At 42.8% G+C, this 21265-nt stretch overlaps 3 protein-coding genes across 3 annotated transcripts; all 3 read left to right on the top strand.

The window, feature by feature from the left end:
• The first annotated feature begins 1537 nt into the window (after positions 1–1537).
• On the top strand, positions 1538–8557 carry LOC136652929 (olfactory receptor 5AR1-like). The gene is made up of 2 exons (XM_066629851.1): positions 1538–2143; positions 8549–8557. Exons 1-2 carry the CDS (start codon positions 1538–1540, stop codon positions 8555–8557), a joined length of 615 nt encoding a protein of 204 aa, XP_066485948.1.
• A 19-nt stretch (positions 8558–8576) lies between these two features.
• Positions 8577–9515, top strand: LOC136652928 (olfactory receptor 14A16-like). The gene has a single exon (XM_066629850.1). The coding sequence runs from the start codon at positions 8577–8579 to the stop codon at positions 9513–9515; it is 939 nt and encodes a 312-aa protein (XP_066485947.1).
• A 7396-nt stretch (positions 9516–16911) lies between these two features.
• On the top strand, positions 16912–19760 carry LOC136652927 (olfactory receptor 14A16-like). Its single transcript, XM_066629849.1, has 2 exons — positions 16912–17475; positions 19707–19760. Exons 1-2 carry the CDS (start codon positions 16912–16914, stop codon positions 19758–19760), a joined length of 618 nt encoding a protein of 205 aa, XP_066485946.1.
• Positions 19761–21265: the final 1505 nt, after the last annotated feature.

Here is a 21265-nt window from a genome sequence, read left to right as displayed (position 1 = left end):
AGGTGTGCATAAGATTGCAGTCCTTCACAATGACACATTTAAGCTATTAGACAGGTAGATAGAAGGGATTACCATCCAGTTTTGAAGGAAGCTATTAAATCATAACCATAATTTACTGCTTATCGTCTGTTTCTTTCACTTATTGAATATTCAACCTGCTTCAACATTCAGCCTGCCTTCAGAACTCCTAAATTATTTCTCTAAGAGCAAGTCCAGTATTGTGGGACTCCTTTCCTATAGAGACCCCATACCTTCTTGGAGGTATTGTAAAATATCCTTTTTGAACTGACATGTAACAATCAGGCACAGGATAGTTTTTTTTTTCTGATTTTATTTTATTTTTTAAACTTCAATTTATAGAACAAACTGACCAACCCAGATGTGGGGTATAAATGGAACTAAGTAAATGCAAAAAATAATGTATTTGTTCACACTTGTTACATATAGGAAGATAGATGAGGAGAAGGTGTGCCCTTTGCAAGAATGAGGTTGCCAATCTGAACCAATTCATGGATTTGCTTAGTGGGACATGGATAAACATGCTAAGGAAGAACTTTCCTGGGCACACTTCAAGTCTTCACCCAAGGAAGAGACTGAAAATATATGGTAGATTGCTGGACTTAGATAGTCAGGGGCCTCACTGTCTTTGATGCCTCTGTAATGGTGTGGACCTATGGTCTTGGACAATGATATACGAGGAACATGTCCTATTTCTCAAACAATCTGTTCTTAGGCAGGAATGGTAGTGGCCAGCATGTATTGCTGCTTTGGGAGAGAGAGAGCCAGGGTGGTGAAGCAGTTTGGGAGGTGGACTTAGACCTGGAAAATCCAGGTTCCAATCCCCCCTAAACCGTGAAGCTTCCTGGATAACCTTGAGCCAGTCACTTTCTCTCAGCCTCACCTACCTCACAGTGTTGTGAGGACAAAAGGAGGGGAGCAGCTGTGTTAATTGCCTTGAGCTCCTTGGAGGAAGGGCAGTATAAAAATGTGAAAAATAAATTTGCATTAGTGAAAACTAATATTGTCATCCCATGCTAATATAGTTGGCAACCATTTTTTTTTTTTCCTGGTTAACATTAGGACATTCAGCAAACTAGAGATTTTTGAATGGTTTATTTACCTGTCTTTTGATCAGCTAATCCATTAATTCAAATTGATTTGCCTATTATCAAATCGTCCATATAGGTATATAATTCAACATCATAAACCAGCAACTTGACAAATCCTCTCCCACTCATCCTACTTGCTTTCTTATCCCCCCAAAAGAAATGAGTTTAAAAAAGCATTCTGATGAATTCCTTTCTTGCACACTTCTTCACTAAGGTTTAGATCTTTTTATTTCATAGACTGGAATGCCATGGTCTACCCTGACCAAAGTAATGTATATGATTCTGTAAATCTCTGTTCGAGTCACAAAAGTATAGATAAGCTTCACCAGAAGTTTGGGTGAAGATTTTCTGGGGTGTTTTTTTGTTGATTTGTCTTTGCCTTAATTTCTCCTTCCTTCCATCAGAAGCACAGTAACAGATACTAAGAAATGTTCAACCGAAGCTTCGTGACTGAGTTTATTCTTTTGGAATTCTCTGACATCCAAGAACTGCAGATTTTCTACTTTGTGGCATTTTTCATCATCTATCTGATAGCCCTGATTGGAAACCTTTTGGTGATCATTGTTGTAGCCTTCAATGAAGGACTTCATACTCCAATGTACTTTTTCTTGGGAAATTTATCCACTGTTGACCTTGGTTACATCTCAGTCATCATCCCCAAAGCCATGGCTAATGCCTTGTTTGCAACTAGCCTAATTTCATATCCTGAGTGTGTGGCCCAGCTCTTTTTCTTTCTCCTTTTGGTATCATCAGAATTTTACCTTCTGACAGTCATGGCCTATGATCGATTTGTTGCCATTTGTAATCCATTGCAGTATGAGCGAATAATGAACAAAGTTTTCTGCATTCAGATGGTAGCCATTGCCTGGATCGCGGGCCTCATTAATGCCATCGTACACACAAGTTGCACATTTGGAGTCACTTTCTGCTTCAACGTCATCAAGCAGTTCTTCTGTGAAATTCCGCAACTTCTCAGGCTCACCTGTTCCAATTCATACATCCCTGAAGGTGGTGCAGTCATGTTTTCTGCACTGGTAGGGGTTGGATGCTTTGGATTCATAATTGTTTCGTATTTGAAGATATTTCGAGCAGTGCTTAGGATCCCCTCCACACAAGGAAGGAAAAAAGCCATTTCTACTTGCCTTCCCCACCTCATTGTCCTATTCTTGTACTACTGCACTGGCTGCATTGCTTACTTAGGGCAAACTTCAAGGTCCTCACCGAACATAAATATGGCACTTGCTATGATGTACACCATCATTCCCCCATTCATGAATCCTATTATTTACAGCATAAGGAATAAAGAGTTCATGGCAGCACTTTGGAGACTTTTACACAAAAATAAATTTTGTGCTTTCATTTACTCACTTGGTTTTGTTTTTTTAAACAACAATAACAAAAAGCTATTTAAGACAGGGGTCTCCAAATTTTTCAGCCAGAGGGCCGCATCAAATATCTGGCATGATGTTGAGGGCCAGGGAATAAAATTAAATTTTAAATATAACATTTAAATAAATACATGAGAGATGGAACTTAGATGAATGAATAAATGGATGACTGGGCTCAAATTTCCAGGATTTCTTCAAGCACACTTAAATGGACCCCCATTCCCCTACCTCACAGGCAGCTTACTTAAATATAAAGGAGTAAATTTCTCAGAACCAGCACATCACAGGAAACACCCGGAGTGTGTTCTGAGGGCTGGGGAGGCCTCCTCAGAAAACCTTCTAAAGCCTTCAGAGAGCACAAAAAGTTACTTTCCTGAAAAGTTTTTCGGGAAAACCAGAAAGTGATTTTTAGGCCTTTAAAAGGCGTTCTGAGAGCCAAGAGTGTGCACAGCCTCCCTGGCCCTCAGAACACCTTCCACATGCGACCTGAGAAGAGCTCCAATCATGTTTGGTTGAGTGGGCCAAAGGCTGGCTGCAGGTCAGATAGAGGCTCGCCATGGGCCACATCTGGCCCCCGGGCCACTGTTTGGAGACCCCTGATCTAAGCATTGTTCCTTTCCCAATTACATTCCTGTGTTTTGTTCATCAAATTCAATGATGTGGGTTCCTCTCTCATATGTTTATTTGCTCACATAACTAGAATTATCACTTGAGCTGAATATCATTCCTGGAAAATGGCTTGCCAGATTAGATCGAGTTCTGACATGGTCATTTGGCACTGGTGCGTGGGACAATTGTATACCAAAGTATGCTTCTCTCTTAGGTATCCAAATTACACCTCTTCTCCATTTATGGCACTTGCAGCCCAAACCTACGTGGCTGTTGCATCACTGGAACACATGTTCTGGTGAAGCCACATGCTCTACAGCCATTGCAAAATGGAATGTGCCATACAATGTAGTTTGGCTACTGCCACAAATGGCAACAGCAGCCTCCACAGAAACCCCAGCACCTGCAATCAGCATGGGGTGCAGGCAGTGGGTGGAATGGGCCAGGGAGTGGAGAGAACAGAGCAGAAACTGGAGTGGGGATGGGAGTGTGTCAGCACAGGGAAAGGGGAATTCTACCAATATCCTATTCCCTGCCACACTTTGATCCCCCTAATCAGGTCCTCTTGAACCAGCAAAATTGGTGGAGTGAGTAAACCTATTGGGATATTGGAGGCTTACCCTGAGGTAAGAGAACAAATGCTCCCTTGCCTTGAGGAGATTTCCATGACTGTGCCTCTCCAAATGATGCAGTGAGAGCACTGGTGGCCTGGCTGCATTGGCAGCGGGAGGGGGGGAATTAGGTTTTCATGGGACTGAAATGTTGTTTATCCTTAAGAGGTGATATTTGGGACATCTGTGATGTAATGGTATTCATCACACCAGAACTGATACAGGGTGCTGGTACATGAATAGTACTCCAGAGAGAGAGAGAGAGAGAGAGAGAGAGAGAGAGAGAGAGAGAGAGAGATTAAAGTAAGCACAGTATATTACAGGCCTATCTTAAATAGTGTTGCATCCTAGAAAGTTATCTACAACTAAGCATCATTGAAATCAATGAGAAATTAATTGGCTAGCTTTACAGCCCAATACTATGCAGAATTGAGCTGTTGTGCACAGCCATTCACAACAATGAAACAGAGTTCTGGCTGACGACAAAGTGTACAGCGCTCCGTCAACAGCCATTTTGGCAGTACTGCATGAGATGCAGAAGCACTCCCTTTCCATTGGTGGACCTCTCTGGACCTGCTGGAGCAGGGAAGTCAGAAGCAGGGGTGGGGAGGGGATAAAACTAGGTAGGGAGGAGGGAAGAACAGGGGCATGGAGGCTGCTGGAGGGGGCTGGATCCAGCAATAACAACACAAGTTGGATCCTACCCCCTCTTTTTTGAGCCTCTCAAAATTCCCTTTCATTTACAAAGCCTCTGAATCTGCCCCTCCCCTGAATACAGCATGCTTATTTTTGGGATGGTTGCAGCAGTGGGGGGAGAGGGAGAAAGGATCAGCTGTTAGTTCCATTAATTTCAGTAGAACATAAATTGCGACTAACTTTCTCAGGATACAGCTTGCTATTATTTAAGTCTATCCTGAGGACATACGCAGCCAGAACTCCGTATACACATAAACCTTGAAGTAGTCAACACATATTTGGAATTAATTAATGAAATCTGCATGTACCACATACAGATCAATATATCTGTGAAATGTCAGCCTGTGTGTATTGAAACAATTGAATGGAACTCCAGGGTATAAAAGGTAGCACTTGCTGAGATTTTTCCATGAGGAGGACCCACATTTCTCCTCTGCAGCTAGTCATTGCAAATAATTCTCTACATGCTCTGAGTGGTCACTGCCTCTGCTTATTTGATATCTGATGCCGTTTCTAGGCCTTGACATGCCCCTTGGGCCCACGATGTCAGCCAAAGAGTCAGTGCAGGCCCATGTAGGCCCATTCAGGACCATGGCATGGTGGAGTAGGTACGATTATTTTATTTACCTCTCCATTGTGTCATGGTCCCTGGTCAGCTCATGGTATGCAACGGAGCCCATGCCATTTTTTGCTGCAGACTGGCCAAAGATAAGACTGAGCCATTATGCTTGCAATCTGAGCTAATCTCCTAACATAAGAACTCATGTCATGTAGCATCCTGTTTCCCACTGCATTCAAACAGGTGCCTCTGGGAAGCTCCTAAGTAGGGGATAAAGATATATCCTTGTCCTGCCACTGTTCCCCTGGTGATGGTATTCAGATGCCTCTGAACCTGGAAGTAGCATATGGCCATCAGGATAAGTAGTCATTGATTGACTTGTTCTTCATAAATTATCCAAACCCATGTGTACGAATGCACCCTATCCTTACATAGAGCACCTAGAGTGTGATGCTAGAGCTTGCAGAACCTTATATCAGTGTCTCCTGCAAGTGTGCAATATTGAGGTTCCTTCTTGAGTATGTCACCCAAGGAGTTTCAAAGGGATCAACCAGAGGTTTGATGATGCAAGTGAAATTTCTCAGACAGTATTCAACGCACAGACCCCAAACAAGGACCCACGGTCTCTTCTTTCCTGCCCATGGCAATCACTACCTCACATGTTATGTGCTTATATATTGTGCGGGACTGGGAGTAAAAGTAGGGACCTGGTGTGCATCCTAAGATATTCAAGGGCCAGAGGGCAAGCCAGTACCAACCTCAAAAGGCTGCCCAGCTTGGGCATGCTGGTTGGTGACTCTGAAGTCCATTCTAAAGGATTTCTGGGAATGAGCTGGATCATTTTGGCTGTCCTGACCCCTTTCCAAGAAAACCAGAGTTTGGCATGAGCCAAGCTCTGATTGGAGTCAGGGTGCTAACTCCCAAAGGGGAAGTGAACAGTTGTGTCTGCCGCCCTCAGGATAGGTGCCCACACTAAAGGGGGAGGAGTTTTGTGGACAGGATCCACTGCAGGATTTAAGCTTATTGAATCATGGAATTAATAAAATTGCCCTGCTTTATACCAAATATTACCTTGTCAAATGTGATTTCTGGTGGATGCTTGGGCAATGCACTGTGTTTATGCACTGTGTCCATCACAAAAGTCATTTTCCCCATCTTCACTGCCTTCTCATTCATGGTCATGCAATAATTGGTCTTCTGCATTCATTTTCATCCATATAATCAGTCCATTAGTGTTTATTCACTGCACCCAGTGATGTTTAATCTGTGAAAGCCTGTTCACACATGCAAATCAATGTGCAATGCTGTTTTTATCCAATGATGTATGTGTCATCATTGTGTGAAAGCCACCTCTTATAACAATCAGTACATTTCAGAACTATAGACAATATACCTGTAAATGTCCACTCAGCCAGAGAACCTTGATCATGGAGACCAGTTGCTATTTTGATGTGCTGGTCCCTTGATTCTCATTCTAAAATAATTTTTTGCTCTCATGAGCTTCTTCTGCTAAATGAGGTTAGGCTTGAGGGAATGGGTCTCCAAGCATCTGAGTAGAAAAGGAAAAGATATTCCCAATCAGACAACCAGTTGGGACATTGTAGTGGTTACAGTTTACAGCCAAATTCTGGTAGCTGCCTGAATAGATAGAATGACTATGCAAAGGACAACAAACCGATGGACACATCACCAAAGAAGAATCACTGGTACTATAAGTCTGGAAGCAAAATAGATCAACATGTGACTTTTCTGTTTCTCCCACTCTGTCCCTCAGTGTTTTGTCTCCCTCTTTCTCCAAGCGGTTTGTTTTTCATTAACAGGAGAGTATTAATTAGCATTCGTGTCTTACTATTAATTTTTTAAACTAATATAAAAGATATATCAAAGACTAAAAGGAACAGTGATTTTTATATAGATTACATTTGTGGCTCTGGCTTACAATTCATTACCTTTATGTTGCTGAGTTTTGAAATAATGTTTTCATCTGCACACTAATGGCCCAATCCTATCCAACATTCCAGCACCGTTGCAGCTGCAATGCAGCCCCTCAGGAAGGGAACAAATGCTTCCTTACCTTGTGACAGCCTCCATGACTGCCTCCCACTCCTGCACTATGGGTTGCAGCACATACCCTGTTGGCACAGCTGCATCAGCACTGGAAAGTTGGATAGGTCCTAAGGCTGCAATCTTATGCACGCTTTCCTGGGAGTAAGGCCCATTGAACACAATGAAACTTAGTTCTGGGTAAACATGCCTAGGATTGTGCTGTAAATGTTGGTTGTGAAAATGAGAATTTGATATTGAGATATGTATACACACATTGGTTTTGTATAAGGAGGGACTTTAACTTGATGGTAAAGGATATCTATCTATCTATCTACCTATCTATCTAGTCACAAACCCATGTAGGTAGGTAGGTAGGTAGGTAGGTAGGTAGATAGATAGATAGATAGATAGATAGATAGATAGATAGATAGATAGATAGATAGATAGATAGATAGATAGATAGATAGATAGATAGATAGATAGATAGATAGATAGATAGATAGATAGATAGATAGATAGATAGATAGATAGATAGATAGATAGATAGATAGATAGATAGATAGATAGATAGATAGATAGATAGATAGATAGATAGATAGATAGATAGATAGATAGATAGATAGATAGATAGATAGATAGATAGATAGATAGATAGATAGATAGATAGATAGATAGATAGATAGATAGATAGATAGATAGATAGATAGATAGATAGATAGATAGATAGATAGATAGATAGATAGATAGATAGATAGATAGATAGATAGATAGATAGATAGATAGATAGATAGATAGATAGATAGATAGATAGATAGATAGATAGATAGATAGATAGATAGATAGATAGATAGATAGATAGATAGATAGATAGATAGATAGATAGATAGATAGATAGATAGATAGATAGATAGATAGATAGATAGATAGATAGATAGATAGATAGATAGATAGATAGATAGATAGATAGATAGATAGATAGATAGATAGATAGATAGATAGATAGATAGATAGATAGATAGATAGATAGATAGATAGATAGATAGATAGATAGATAGATAGATAGATAGATAGATAGATAGATAGATAGATAGATAGATAGATAGATAGATAGATAGATAGATAGATAGATAGATAGATAGATAGATAGATAGATAGATAGATAGATAGATAGATAGATAGATAGATAGATAGATAGATAGATAGATAGATAGATAGATAGATAGATAGATAGATAGAAAACAATTACTTGAACCAAAGAACATCAATTCTGGTTAAGCAATTGTTCATTGGAATGAACAATGATGAATGAAAGTCAGGTTTAAAAGACTACAATAATAGGCTGCAATCCTAAATACACATTCCTGTGAGAAAGCCCTGCTGAACACAATGGTACTTCTCTCAGTAGACATGCATAGTGTTGCTCTGTAAGTCCCATTCATTTCAATGGGACTTAGCCATGATTGACTAAGCATCGAACAGATAAAATTATATCCCAGATTCCAACTAATGATTTTCTTTCTCTTCCAACAGTGGCTGTAAACACCTCCAGTGAGGCCAAATGTCCAACATAACTGTTGTGATGGAATTCCTTCTCCTGAGATTTTCGGACAATCGAGAGTTTCAAATTTTACATAGTGTGTCTTTCCTTGTCCTGTATCTAGTGGCCCTCATGGGGAACAGCCTCATCATCGCACTGATTGCGGTTGAATGCCACCTGCACAAACCTATGTATTTCTTTCTGTTGAATCTGTCCCTTGCAGACATTGGATTGGTGTCCATCACTCTTCCCAAATCCATGTTCAATTCAATCTTCAACACAAGACGGATCGCTTATTCGGGATGTGTCAGCCAAGTATTTTTTCTCATCTTCTTCATGGCCACAGACTTTGCACTCCTTACAGTCATGGCGTATGACCGGTATGTTGCCATATGTGATCCATTGCACTATGAAGCTGTAATGTCCAAGGAAGCCTGTATTCAAATGGCAGCCATCACATGGATTGTTGCCCTTTTGTATGCCACATTGCACACCATTGGCACTTTTACAATGCCCTTCTGTTCCAATGTCATTGATCAATTTTTCTGTGAAATCCCTCAATTACTCAAGATATCCTGTTCTGACAGACACCCTATTGAAATGGGAGTCCATGCCTTGGGTGCCTTGCTATCCTTCACAAGCTTCCTTTTCATCATCTCATCTTATGTGCAGATCTTCAGAGCAGTTCTGCGAATTCCCTCCATGAAGGGAAGAAAGAAAACATTCTCCACCTGTACACCCCATTTCCTTGTGGTCTCCTTGTTCCTTTTAACAACATCTTTCAGCTACCTGAAGCCAAACACAAACTTGTCCACAGATCTGAACTTGACAGCTGCTGTGGTCTATTCTGTGGTTCCTCCACTGATGAATCCAGTCATCTATAGCCTAAGGAATCAACCAATCAAAATGGCAATGAGGAAATGCATTCATTTGCACTGGCCTCTCTTTCACAATCTATAACAACCTAAATATATAAATATCTTGCATCTTTGTTAAAGTTCAATCTGTGATGGTCTGTAATGAAATGTCAAAACTCCGCACCAGGACAAAGCTGGATTTTATGACCTTGTATGTATTAAGCGTGTCTTCCACATTAGCAGAATGTACTCTTATTTTGCATAATTTATTATTGTTATTAAAAATATTAACATACATGTTTTCAACAAAACAAGTTCACAAAGTGGTTTACAGAGAAAAATCAAACAACTAAATGGTCCCCTGTCCCAAAAGGGCTTGCAATCTGGAAAGATACAGACAAAACAGCCAGTAGAAAAGTGGGGTAAAGAGGACAGGTACTAGTCTCCCCCTGGTGAATATCAGGTGAACACCACTTGGAAAAGTGTCTCTTTGCCAGTGAGCAGGGGTATTTTATTATCAATTAGCAGGAGTAATTTATTCTGATTCTGCTTGTCATGGAGATGGGCAAGGACCTACAAATTCCTGATCATCAAAAAATCTTATGTCTCATCATATATTTTCTACATGCTTTCAAGTCTATCTTCAGAAATAAGAGGTAGCTCAGAATGAAACAGTCCCCAATTCAGTTCCTGACATCTTCAGAAGTCTTTTTCCTTTCCTGGAGAGTTGCTTTCAGTCAGTGTAGACAACACTGAGGATCTCATTCTATCCAACTTTCCAGAGCAGATGCAGCTGTGCCAATGGGGCATGTGCTGCATCCAGCAGTGGAGTGGGGGGCAGTCATGGAGGCCTCCTCAAGGTGAGGGAATTTTTGTTCCCTTATCTCAAGGTTTCATTGTGGCTGCATTGGCACTGAAAAGCTAAATAGGATTGGACCTTTATTTTGATGGACCAGTGGACTGACTCAGGTGGAGGCATCTTTGTAGGCTAGTTAGAAATGTAATCTTTATTATATATTTACCCAGTGTTTCCACCAAGGAGTTCAGGCTGCCATACATAGCTGTCCACCACTACCCCATTTTATGCTGACAGCACAAAGTAAGCAGCGAGATTTGGGTTTGTTTGGCCCAGCCTGGAACACAAGAGTCTCCTCCCCGTGGGGGCATTGGAGGAGGGCTGGGAGCTAGGCGGTCTCAGAGGGCTCTAAGGGCATCTGTGCCCAGCCCTCTTCCTCCTTTGCACATGGGCACAGTACTGATTACAACACCCCTGTCAGTCAGAATCTGCTGAGTGACCAGCTCAAAGAGACTAAAAGCTGAATGCAGTTTTGAACTGGAATCATCCCAGTCCTAGTCTGGAACTCTCACCACCACATCACACTTGCCCTCTGATAATTATACAAAACCAGTTATTCTTCCGATCATGCAGTCTCCACCTACTAACACAGTATATAATTTGTGCTTGTGCAGATGATTAAAGCTATCAAAACACTTGAGGAGTGTGTTCAGTTTCATCCCAACCTGGACTATATGAAAGCATTTCCAGTGATTATTGACAGTTTTTTTTGGAATATTTCCAACAAAATAGAGGATCTCCTCTATGGTGAACTTGTGCAAGGAAAGCGCCCTACAGGTAGACCACAGCTGTGATACAAGGACATCTGCAAGAGGGATCTGAAGGCCTTAGGAGTGGACCTCAACAAGTGGGAAACCCTGACCTCTGAGCTGTCCGCTTGGAGGCAGGCTGTGCAGCATGGCCTTTCCCAGTTTGAAGAGACACTTTGCCAACAGTCTGAGGCTAAGAGGCAAAGAAGGAAGGCCCATAGCCAGGGAGACAGACCAGGGACAGACTGCACTTGCTCCCAGTGTGGAAGGGATTGTCACTCCCAAATTGGCCTTTTCAGCCACACTAGACGCTGTGCCAGAACCACCTTTCAGAGCGCGATACCATAGTCTTTCGAGACTGAAGGTTGCCAACATGATGCTGGAATATGACTGACAGCCCAATTCTATCCCCCACCACGTTATAGCATGCAGCCATGCCAATGGAGCATACAGTGTATACTGTGATTGGGGGACAATTAGAAAGCTTGCTGGAGGTAGGCAAAATATTACTTACTTTCTGGTAGAATGCCCAATAATCTATGTGTCTGCTTGGACCTATGCCAGGCATTTTTTTTTTTTTTTTTGGGGGGGGGGGGAGACCAAGTAGAGTCAGGGGATGTGTCAGATTGGAAAACAGGAGATAGGATCTAATTGCTGCTGGATCTACCCCCTCAACCACCCTCAACATGCCCCCAGTTCCTCCCACTTCTCCACCCTATTACCCTGCCCTCTCCTTCCCCACCTATGAGCTACCATCTATGCCAGCCCATCTGCCCTGGCACTGTCCAGGGTACACAGCAGTGAGAATCCACTGCTGTAGCTGCTTTGTAGCAATGGCATAGGATGACCTGGAAGTAGAGCTATCTTCGTGCTGTTATTGTTACGTCAGTGGGATTCTAGTCCTGCTGTTGTAAAAGGCCCACAGGTTGATTTCATCAGTATTCAATAAAACCACTCTGGGAAAAGTTACTCTGATGTAACAAATTGTGTATTCTCTCTTAAGTGTTTTATGGTACGTTAGCTACTGTTTAAATGTGCATTCCTTTTCAGAGGATAAGGAAGTCTACATTAATGTTCCACCATTTAATTATCCATCTAAAGCAGTTTAATCTGGAAAGAACAGGGGTTGACATTGCATCCATGTTTCTGCTTTCAAAATGATTCTCCTTAAGATTTTTTTTTTTTGGTAGTATCTGCCTTGCTTTTCCCTCCCCACAGTCCAAGGTTTATTTCAATTTCTAACAAGCATAAATGATAATTTTAACAAATTGAATGGTGTCCTTAGGGGATACAATGTCTTGATCTAACTGGAATGATTTTAGAAGCAATATCCCTCAAGGCCCAATTAAACTTAAAACAAAACAAACACACACACACACAAAATCAAACACCTGGAAAACTGTCTGGATAATTGCCCCTTATTATATTAATTGGAGAACATGCAATTATCAAGAATACTTCACTTTGTGCCTTATTTTATCTCTAAACAAAAATAAATAAATAAATATAAGATAATGCATTATCTATTATATATATATATATATATATATATATATATATATATATATATATATATATTTTAAGGTGATGAACATCTGAGCGTTACAATCCCTAGGAGATGAGTTCAACTGGAGTTCAAGTTAACTGAAAGTTGGCAACTCAATTCTAACTCTAAAAAGAATGAACTTATTCAATGAGTCAGAAAGGGAAAAGAAAGACTAATTTGTGTTGAGTTGTTTTTTTCTCCCCTCTTTTCCCTTGGTGATCAATTAATAAAGCAGCTTTCTCTTTCCTTCATTTGAAAAAATGAAGGGGAAAAACAGGCTTTCATGAAGTGGCTGCATTTTTCACTTCAGTTTTGAAAACCACAAAATAGATCTCTCTCACACACACATCACTCAATTTAGTGTAAACCCGGGGTGGACTTTTAACAATTATATAGAATTTCAGCAGGTGCAGTTTCTCATGCCACAGATGACAAGCTGCACCTGCTGAAATTCTCACTCCTACACAATTGTTAAAGGTCCAAGATCCCTAAAGTTGAAAGTTTGCACACCCCTGGTGTGAACCATAATTGAAATACAGGACATAAATTGATGAACCACCAAACTCATAATTTACAGACTTCTAAAATGTCCCAAAGATAGTTGGTACTCATCAAAATTATTTATCATTTCTGTGGTCACAGCAACAACTTGCACATACTCCACAAAAATAAATCCAACAGGCAGGCATGATTTAATTTCACAGGAAGCCCATTGATGATTTAGGGCACAATCCTAACCAACTTTCCAGCACTGACATAACTGTGCTAGTGGGGCATGAGCTGAATCCTGCAGTCAGGGGGCAGTCTTGGAGGCCTCCTCAAGGTAAGGCAAGATTTGCTCCCTTACCTCAGAGTTGCATTGCTGGAAAGTTGGCTAGGATTGCGGCCTTAATCTGATATTGTCAAGCCTCCACAATTCAGATTATTGTACTTATAGTGAATGCCTGTAGGGAACAGCAGGATCGAAGTGGCAAGCCCCAACCCTGAGCTATGTGAGTTCACAAGATGATCCATATTGTTCGCTCACATGGACAAACTGTATATGTGTAAGCTCTGTATACATGGTACGGACTATGCTTTATTTATCCACAGACACTTTGTAAGGACTAGGCACATGGTGTAGCTAATGTGAGTATAGTAGGTCGTTATTTGAGGCTTGCAGCTACTTTTCCATTCCCTGCTTTCTAAATTCGGTAAAAATTACTAGGAGACTAACATGAGCCTACAACTGAACCTCTTGGCCCCATTCTCTAGAAACCATGCATTTAGCGTGTGTTTGTGTGTGTGTTTTGTTTTGTTTTGTTTTGAAAAGAAGGAGGGCACCCATGAACACCAAGGGAGAAAGAACTCTTATCAGAGTTCCCAATATGGTGAACATCAGTAGTTCTCAAACGTTTTGAGCATCTTGACCCAGCTTGTCCTCCATGGTGGGTCATGATGTGATGCTCCTTTTAGAGCCACCATACATGACTAGGAGGCCCTAGAGGCCTCTTCCAGCTCACACTGGCCTGGTGACCCACTCTATTGGCCTTTGCAGGCCTCAGAATGACCCACAGAAGCAACCAGAAATGACTGCTGGTTAAACAGGAAATTGTGTCCACAAACTAGAAGTTGTTTCTGGTCATTTCTGCAAGCCATTCTTAGACCTGCATAGGCCATTAGTAGTTCACTGGCCTGGCGTGACTAGGAAGAGGGCTCTGGGGCTTCCCAGTATGCACTAAAAGCAGCATTGTCAGACCCACAGTTTGGGAAATGCTGATGTACATAGACACTACACCAGAGATCAAGAGACCAAGAGAGGCTGGACAAGGTGGCCAGGCAGTTGGGGTACCTCCAATAATACAGCAAGATCACATCATTCCAAGCAGATGGAAGTCTCTCTCTTATCTTCTCTCCTTCAGCATAATATCTTTAAATTAAATGAAGGGAGGAGCCTTTAGCTTGGTGGCCTAGGCAGGGATGGGAAAACCCAGTGTGGCTTGACGCAAGTCGAGTTGCCGATTCATTTCCCCCTGTGACTTGACTTCAAAATGAGTCATAACAGGGGCACTTTCCGAGTCACCAAGTCACCCTTTAGTGACTCGAAAGGACTTGAGTCGAATTGCCCCCCCCCCTTAAAAAGCCAGCCATGGAAAAAACGGGACTGCTGCCAGGGTGTGTGTCAGAGTTCCCTTTACTCACTCCCCTGCTGCCCCGTCCATCTATAACAGGATGGAAGGGTCTGAGTGAGAGTTGGGACAGAAGCAGCAAGAGGGAGGAGGAGGATCACAAGTAGCAGCTGCGAGGCTTACCAGAATGACCCAATCCTTGCAGCTCCACTCAGAAGTAGTCCCACTGTAGCTGGTCATTCAATGAGGATTTCCCACCAGGCAAAGCATGATCACTATGAACTCCCTCCCCCCTTCTTTGCCTTCTCCCCCTCCCTGGCTCCTGCAGCCAATCATAAGACAAGAACCCCCCTTGGCTCCTTTTCCTGCTCTCCCTCAGCCAATGAAAATATGAGAATGCCCATCCTTTGTCCTATGATTATCCATTCCTTCCTTCCTATCAGAGGTGAGAAAAGAGAGCCCAGTCCTGCCCCCCTTCCTGCTCACATTAATCTTTTCCTGCTTCCCAGCTGGAATCCCTACTGCTCACCAATCAAAATACTGCCCCGCAAGGTTTTCCATGTGGCAAAAACAATAAGCAAGCACTCCCAGACACAGGCAGACTTGAGTCAGCATGCATGGGGACAAATGCTGAGTCAGTGGGCCCTGACTCGAGTCTTTTTCGCAGTCTTCCATGCATGTGACTCACTTGTCACCGAGTCACCCAAAATCATGCATTTTCACTACTCAAGTTCGAGTCACTGACTTGAGTTCCCAACCCTAGGCCCAGGAAGACACAGCAAAACCTTGATTTCTGTGCTAAAAGGCATAAATAATAGGGAAAATACAGGTGACACTTCAGCTGCTATTACATTGTTGTAAGACATGGGGCCCAATCCTATCCAATCTTCCAATGCAGCAGAAATGCAGCCCCAGGGTAAGGGATCAAATATTCCCTTACTTTGAGGAGACCACCATGACTCCCCCGCCACCGGATGCAGTGCATGCCCTGTTGTCATGGCTGCACTGGTGCTGAAAATTTGGATAGGATTGGACCCATGGCTTGTTCCCCAGATTCACAGTTCATCCATTCCTTCTTTCTTATTGGAAAATCAAGGCATGCTGGAAAAAGAAAATTGCCAGACAATATTGCACAGGTGAAGGTGAGATGATAAAGCAAGGAGCAGGGCTGAATCTATCTTTTTAAAGTCACTCATGCTATTTTTCTATCTCAGTAATAACAACACCCAATTTAGCACTCCCATCAGGTTGGGTTCCTCTTCATGGGTTCTCCCTTTTCTCCTGTCTGCAGCTGCAAGTGGGGCCCTTAGATGGGATTCCAAGGTCAGTTTAGGGTTTGCATCACTTAGTGCAGGAGGCCAGTACAACACCCCTATGACGGGCCTGCTCCCATGCAGTGGGCAGGGCAACCCCCTGGGCAGTGGGCATAGTAATGTATCATCATCCCGCTCTGCTGGTTTTTTGGCTATAACTTTTGATAGAATAGAGCTATTCTATATATATTCTATTCAGTTTGTTTCATTGTAGTCTGCAAGAAATTACACATCAATTGATATATAACATGATGGTATTATTCATAAATATCAAGATTTAAAATTTTTTGGTGAGTAGTAGTGTCTCCCCGTCTCCCCCCGTACGTGTCACCCGGTGCGGCCCATACACCCTAGCGATGCCACTGCCTAAACTGCACCTTCAAACTGGAAGACTGAGACAGTGTAAATCTCATTTACATAATTGCACAGAAGAAAAAATGTTGTGATGAGTGCTCTTTCTATCTTCATATACTTGCCAGGACACCCCATCCTCGGCTAGTTATATTAGCAGATTGACAAACCAAGCTATGAAACTTTTCTCTCTTGGCTGTATCTGCTTCACTGTGTGGTGCTCCTGAGACCACTTCTGGGGGGACATAAACTCTTCCCCAGAGTAATTCCTTGCAGCAAGTAAAAATCAGACTGCAGTGCTCCTGGAGAGAGCGAGAGAGAGAGAGAAATCAGGCATTGTGTCCTAAAGAGGCATTGCTGCTGAAAAACCAAAACACACAGCATATCTGTCAACAGCAATGAACAGCAAGGTTTAGCAGTACAGCTGTATAGCCTTCTGTAAGAAGAATTTGAAGAAGTGAATTGTAAGTGAGCCATCTCTGAACTCTTCTCACTTGCTCAAGTACACAGGCTGCACCTGACAGCAATTCTGGTGTCTCTTTCCATCGATGCTGTGGTATTCATTATGGAGAAAACATGACTAATCAAACATCCATAACTGAGTTTCTGCTGGCGGAATTGTCAGCTGTCCGTGAGCTACAGATTCTCCACTTCCTTACCTTCCTGGTATTGTACCTGGCAGCCATAATAGGAAACCTTCTCATCATCTCGGCAGTGCTCTTTGACCATCGCCTACACAAACCCATGTACTTCTTCCTGATGAACTTGGCCATCCAGGACCTTGGAACGGTTTCAGTCCTTATGCCCAAATCTATGGCCAATTCCCTCTTTAAAACCAGACGCATCACTTATTCAGGCTGTGTCGCTCAAGTCTTCTGGTTCCTCTTCTTTGCAGCATCTGATTTTGTTCTCCTCACCGTGATGGCCTATGATCGATACATCGCCATCTACAATCCCCTGCAATATGAAATGATCATGGACAGGAAAGCCTGCATGCAAGTTATTGTGGTTGTATGGTTCAGTGGTCTTACCTTAGCAGTGTTGCACACGAGTAGCACCTTTGCAACCCCTTTCTGCTCCAATGTTGTCAACCAGTTCTTCTGCGAAATCTCACAGTTGCTTAAACTCTACTGCTCCAAAGTATATCAAATGGAAAACATTGTCTGTCTCATAAGTATTGCCTGTATATTAAGTTGCCTTCTCTTCGTCATGATAACTTACATTCTTATCTTTAAGGTGGTACTGAGAATCCCATCTGTGCAAGGAAGGAAGAAAGCCTTCTCAACATGCCTTCCTCATCTCATTGTCTTTTCCACACTTGTACTTGCAGGTTGTATTACTTACCTCAGGCCATCCTCCACCTCTTCATATATGGACTGGGTATATAGTCTCATGTATTCTACTGTTCCACACATTTTGAATCCAGTTATTTACAGCCTGAGAAACAGCGACATCAAGGTTGCCCTTTCAAAATTATTGAGGCTGAGTTAGTCCTCTAATAAAACTGTAGATGAAAAAAAATTTCATATCACTGGAAAGAGATACCACTGGAGGTACAATTGAGGAGGAGATAAATCTAACAGTCTCCTCCATGGTCTCAGACACTGATTACTCTTTTACCAAGAGAGAGTCAAATAGTTGGACTCCCATCTCAACTATCTAACCGATTGCAGTTCAATAAATGTCTCCTACTGAATTCTAATGGTTGCAGGGTTCCATTTGCCTGGATAGAGGAGGTTGTTAATGCCACTGAATAGAAAGATGAATAAGTTCTAAAATTTGTAATACTGATGTATTTGCTGTTGTGCAAAGTCTTTTCTTATCCTGAACATCTGGAAGATAACTCTGGATAGCATTCCTATAAATAGAAGAACGTACAGATGTTACTTCATTTTGTAAAGTCTTCACGAATGTGAATTATATAGAAACCAAGGATGGGAACTTGAGTAAGGTGACTTGGGTCCAAGTCATGAAAGCACATTATTTTGCTGGCTCATGCAGACTCAAGTCATGCATGTTGAACACTCAGGCAAACACTCAAGTCTGCGGCTGCTGACTCGGGAGTCACCATGGAGTCGGGTTGCCCAGAAATTGCTTGGGGCTGCTGCTAGTGCCTCAGATGCAGTTGCGCCACTTCCATGTCACTCAAAAGACCTCATGCGCTGATCTGGAAGGCGGGCATTCATCTGTGCCACCAGCAGCAAGGTATGTTATTTTCAGTCAGGAGGCAGAGACAGGGCTGCAGATGAAAGGAAATGGTTAATTTGTTTGTTTGTTTTGAGTTTGGGTATTGAGTTGCAAAAGTCCATTTGAAAAGTAAGGACTTTGCAAGCTGCTGCACATGTCCAGAACATGAGAGAGGGAGGTGCTTCTACTTGCCCCCCAGGCTATCCACTGGATGGAGGATGAATCCTGATTTTGTGACTGTAGGAGAGGGCCAGGGAAAAGAGGTGCTGTTTTTGGCCATAGGGACATGTGGGCTTTGCAAGCACTGGGGGAGGGCAGGAGGAGGCAGGGGAAACCAGGGGAGGCAGTTCCTAGAGTGATAAAAAGAGGCACCCAAGCCTTGTGTGCTCATTCATCGATTGATCGCTTGCTCCCATGAAGCAATGGTTGGTCTCTGCACACACTCTCTCTTGTGTGTGCCCGTGTTGTGAAGGGGGTGGGTTTCATCACAGATCCTATGGAACCAAGGAACCAATCAGCATGTTCTGCACTGCCACCTTCACAGCATGGCCTTTGTTTATGATGGGATGGGTGGGGACAGCAGGGTAGTGTTAAAAGGGAACTCACACACACACACACACACACACACACACACCAGCAGCGACTTCATTTTTTTCCCCCAGTGGATCCACTGCTTCCTTTTGAAAGGGCAAGACTTGTGACTCAAGTCTTTTTGAGTCACAAAAATGCTTGGGGCAACTCAGAAAGTCTGCCTGTTAACACTTGCTTTCGAGTTGAGTCACGGTGGGCAGGGACTCGTGCATCGACTCAAGTCAAGCTGTACTGGATTCGCCCATACCTGATAAAAGCATGTATTGTGTAGAAAATAGAAGCACAGAAAAGGAAGGCAGCAGGGCAGGCAAGGCAAGGATCCACTATCATCATCTCCAGTTGCTGCTGCCTAGACAGATCTCCTCATCCCTTCTGCATAGCTTACAGAGAGCTTGCTTGGAAATCCCTACAAGCATCCTCTACATCTACCAAACTAAATTCAGGATAGATGAATTCACCATAAATGAGTGAAAGGAGGAAGAGAGTGAATGCAAAGTGCCCTTGTTAGGGGAACATAACACTCAGGCAGACAGGTGTGCAAAGAAGAGTCAAGAATATTGTGACTCAACTTTTTATATTTGTTTTCTCCCCAGGATTCTCTGGGATGCTTTGGAGGAGTTAGTTCAACAGGGAACCTTTTTTTATGACTTGAAGACTTTGATGGCTCACCCACTGTCCAATAAGTGTGCCATGATTGTTTTGCACCTTGCCATGGGTGCAGAAGGTGACTGTTCTGCCAGATTCCTAGTCCAAACTCCACCTGGAGAATTATGTCCACTTTTAGCTAATTAGCTCCCCTTCTTTCCTCAAAAGTGGCCCTGGTTCTGCCCTGCAATCCTGCTGGACCCCACCACCAGGGTAGCTCGCCTGTTCAACGTACAGAGGTCCTCCTTCCTGCCAGCAGCCTCCAGCCACTACAGCAGCCCCTTGGTCCTCAGCAGGTCTTGGGCACAGCAGCCAAACAGCAGTGTCTCCAGTAGTTTCTGCTCCAGCAGCTTCTGAAGTCCATTCACACATCAGACCATTAGCAGTTCCAGCAGTCCATTAGCCATCAATTCCTTAGTCCATTAATCCAGTCTCCAGCATTCCTCCTTCTGCTACCCACAAACCCTTCCTGCCTCAGGTTCTCCTTATATCCCTGAGGGCCCTATTGCCTTCAAGAGGCTGCAGCTGTGCAGGACACTCTGCTGGATGCCCAGGCCTTACCCTTAAAGGGACCACTGCTGATACCACATCTACCTCCTCTTCTGCCATTCCAATACAGTGACTCAGGAAGCCTGTTGAGTGCAGAAGGTGACTCAGGAAGCCTGTTGATTCATTAGTATGGAATCCTGAATTGAATGTGATCTTGGAGTTGATGAGGGCCACAATGGTAGAAGACTTTTTCATGTCATTAATTACCTTGTTTACTGCAAGTTAAGAAGTGCCTATGATCTGTTTGGTTCTTAGTGTCAAATCTGTTGTGTGAGAAAGGTGTTGTTGCTCCTGAAATGCTACAAGAGTAAAGTGAAGCTTCCTCCATGCCTGCCTCTTAGATTAGGTGGTGGTGGTGCTGGTGATTGCTCTGACAATGAAAAGTGTGGCTTTCCTCAAAGCCTGAGGAACTGGGGCATATTGTTAATTCCTATTAGTTGGCATCTAGATTGACCAGAATATCATGATTTACCGCTCCCAAGATACAAACTGCATATTTGTTTGTGTGGATAAGTATTGATCTTGATAAGTACCCAAGATAAAAGAATAAAAAGTCATTTTTTTGAGATTAGGAGGTGTGGTCTGGAGGTTGAGCTGCTGCTTTGCCTGAAGAAGCTAAGCAGGATCATCTTTGGTCTGGCCTTGGATGGGTGGCTGGAATGCCACTGATGGAGCCTCGTGGAGGAGTGTGAGGTGTGGTGAAATCAGCTGCCAAGAAATGGGTAATATCTTGAGATCAAGCCTGAGGCTTGATTTGTGGCTACCTGAGGAAGCTTGAAAGGCTAGAGCTACTGCCAGGACAGTGACTGCCCTACAAAGGGAAACATCTGGAGAATCAGAGGGTTCTGTGACTGTGGCCACAATCCTAACCCAACTTTCCAGCAGTCATGTAAGGGCAATGCAACTCCGAGCTAAGGGAACAAACATTGCCTTACCTTGAGGAGGCCTCTGTGACTGC

The sequence above is a fragment of the Tiliqua scincoides genome, chromosome 5, assembly GCF_035046505.1.
Source record: "Tiliqua scincoides isolate rTilSci1 chromosome 5, rTilSci1.hap2, whole genome shotgun sequence".
Lineage (NCBI taxonomy): Eukaryota > Metazoa > Chordata > Lepidosauria > Squamata > Scincidae > Tiliqua > Tiliqua scincoides.
This window is presented reverse-complemented; position numbering and strand designations above follow the sequence as displayed.

Bases quoted from the DNA above. Each gene is read 5' to 3' on its own strand.
- LOC136652929 (XM_066629851.1), top strand. From the start codon at position 1,538: ATGTTCAACCGAAGCTTCGTGACTGAGTTTATTCTTTTGGAATTCTCT.
- LOC136652928 (XM_066629850.1), top strand. From the start codon at position 8,577: ATGTCCAACATAACTGTTGTGATGGAATTCCTTCTCCTGAGATTTTCG.
- LOC136652927 (XM_066629849.1), top strand. From the start codon at position 16,912: ATGACTAATCAAACATCCATAACTGAGTTTCTGCTGGCGGAATTGTCA. The intron at 17,476-19,706 runs GTATATCAAATG...TTTTCTCCCCAG, and splicing joins TTAAACTCTACTGCTCCAAA to GATTCTCTGGGATGCTTTGG.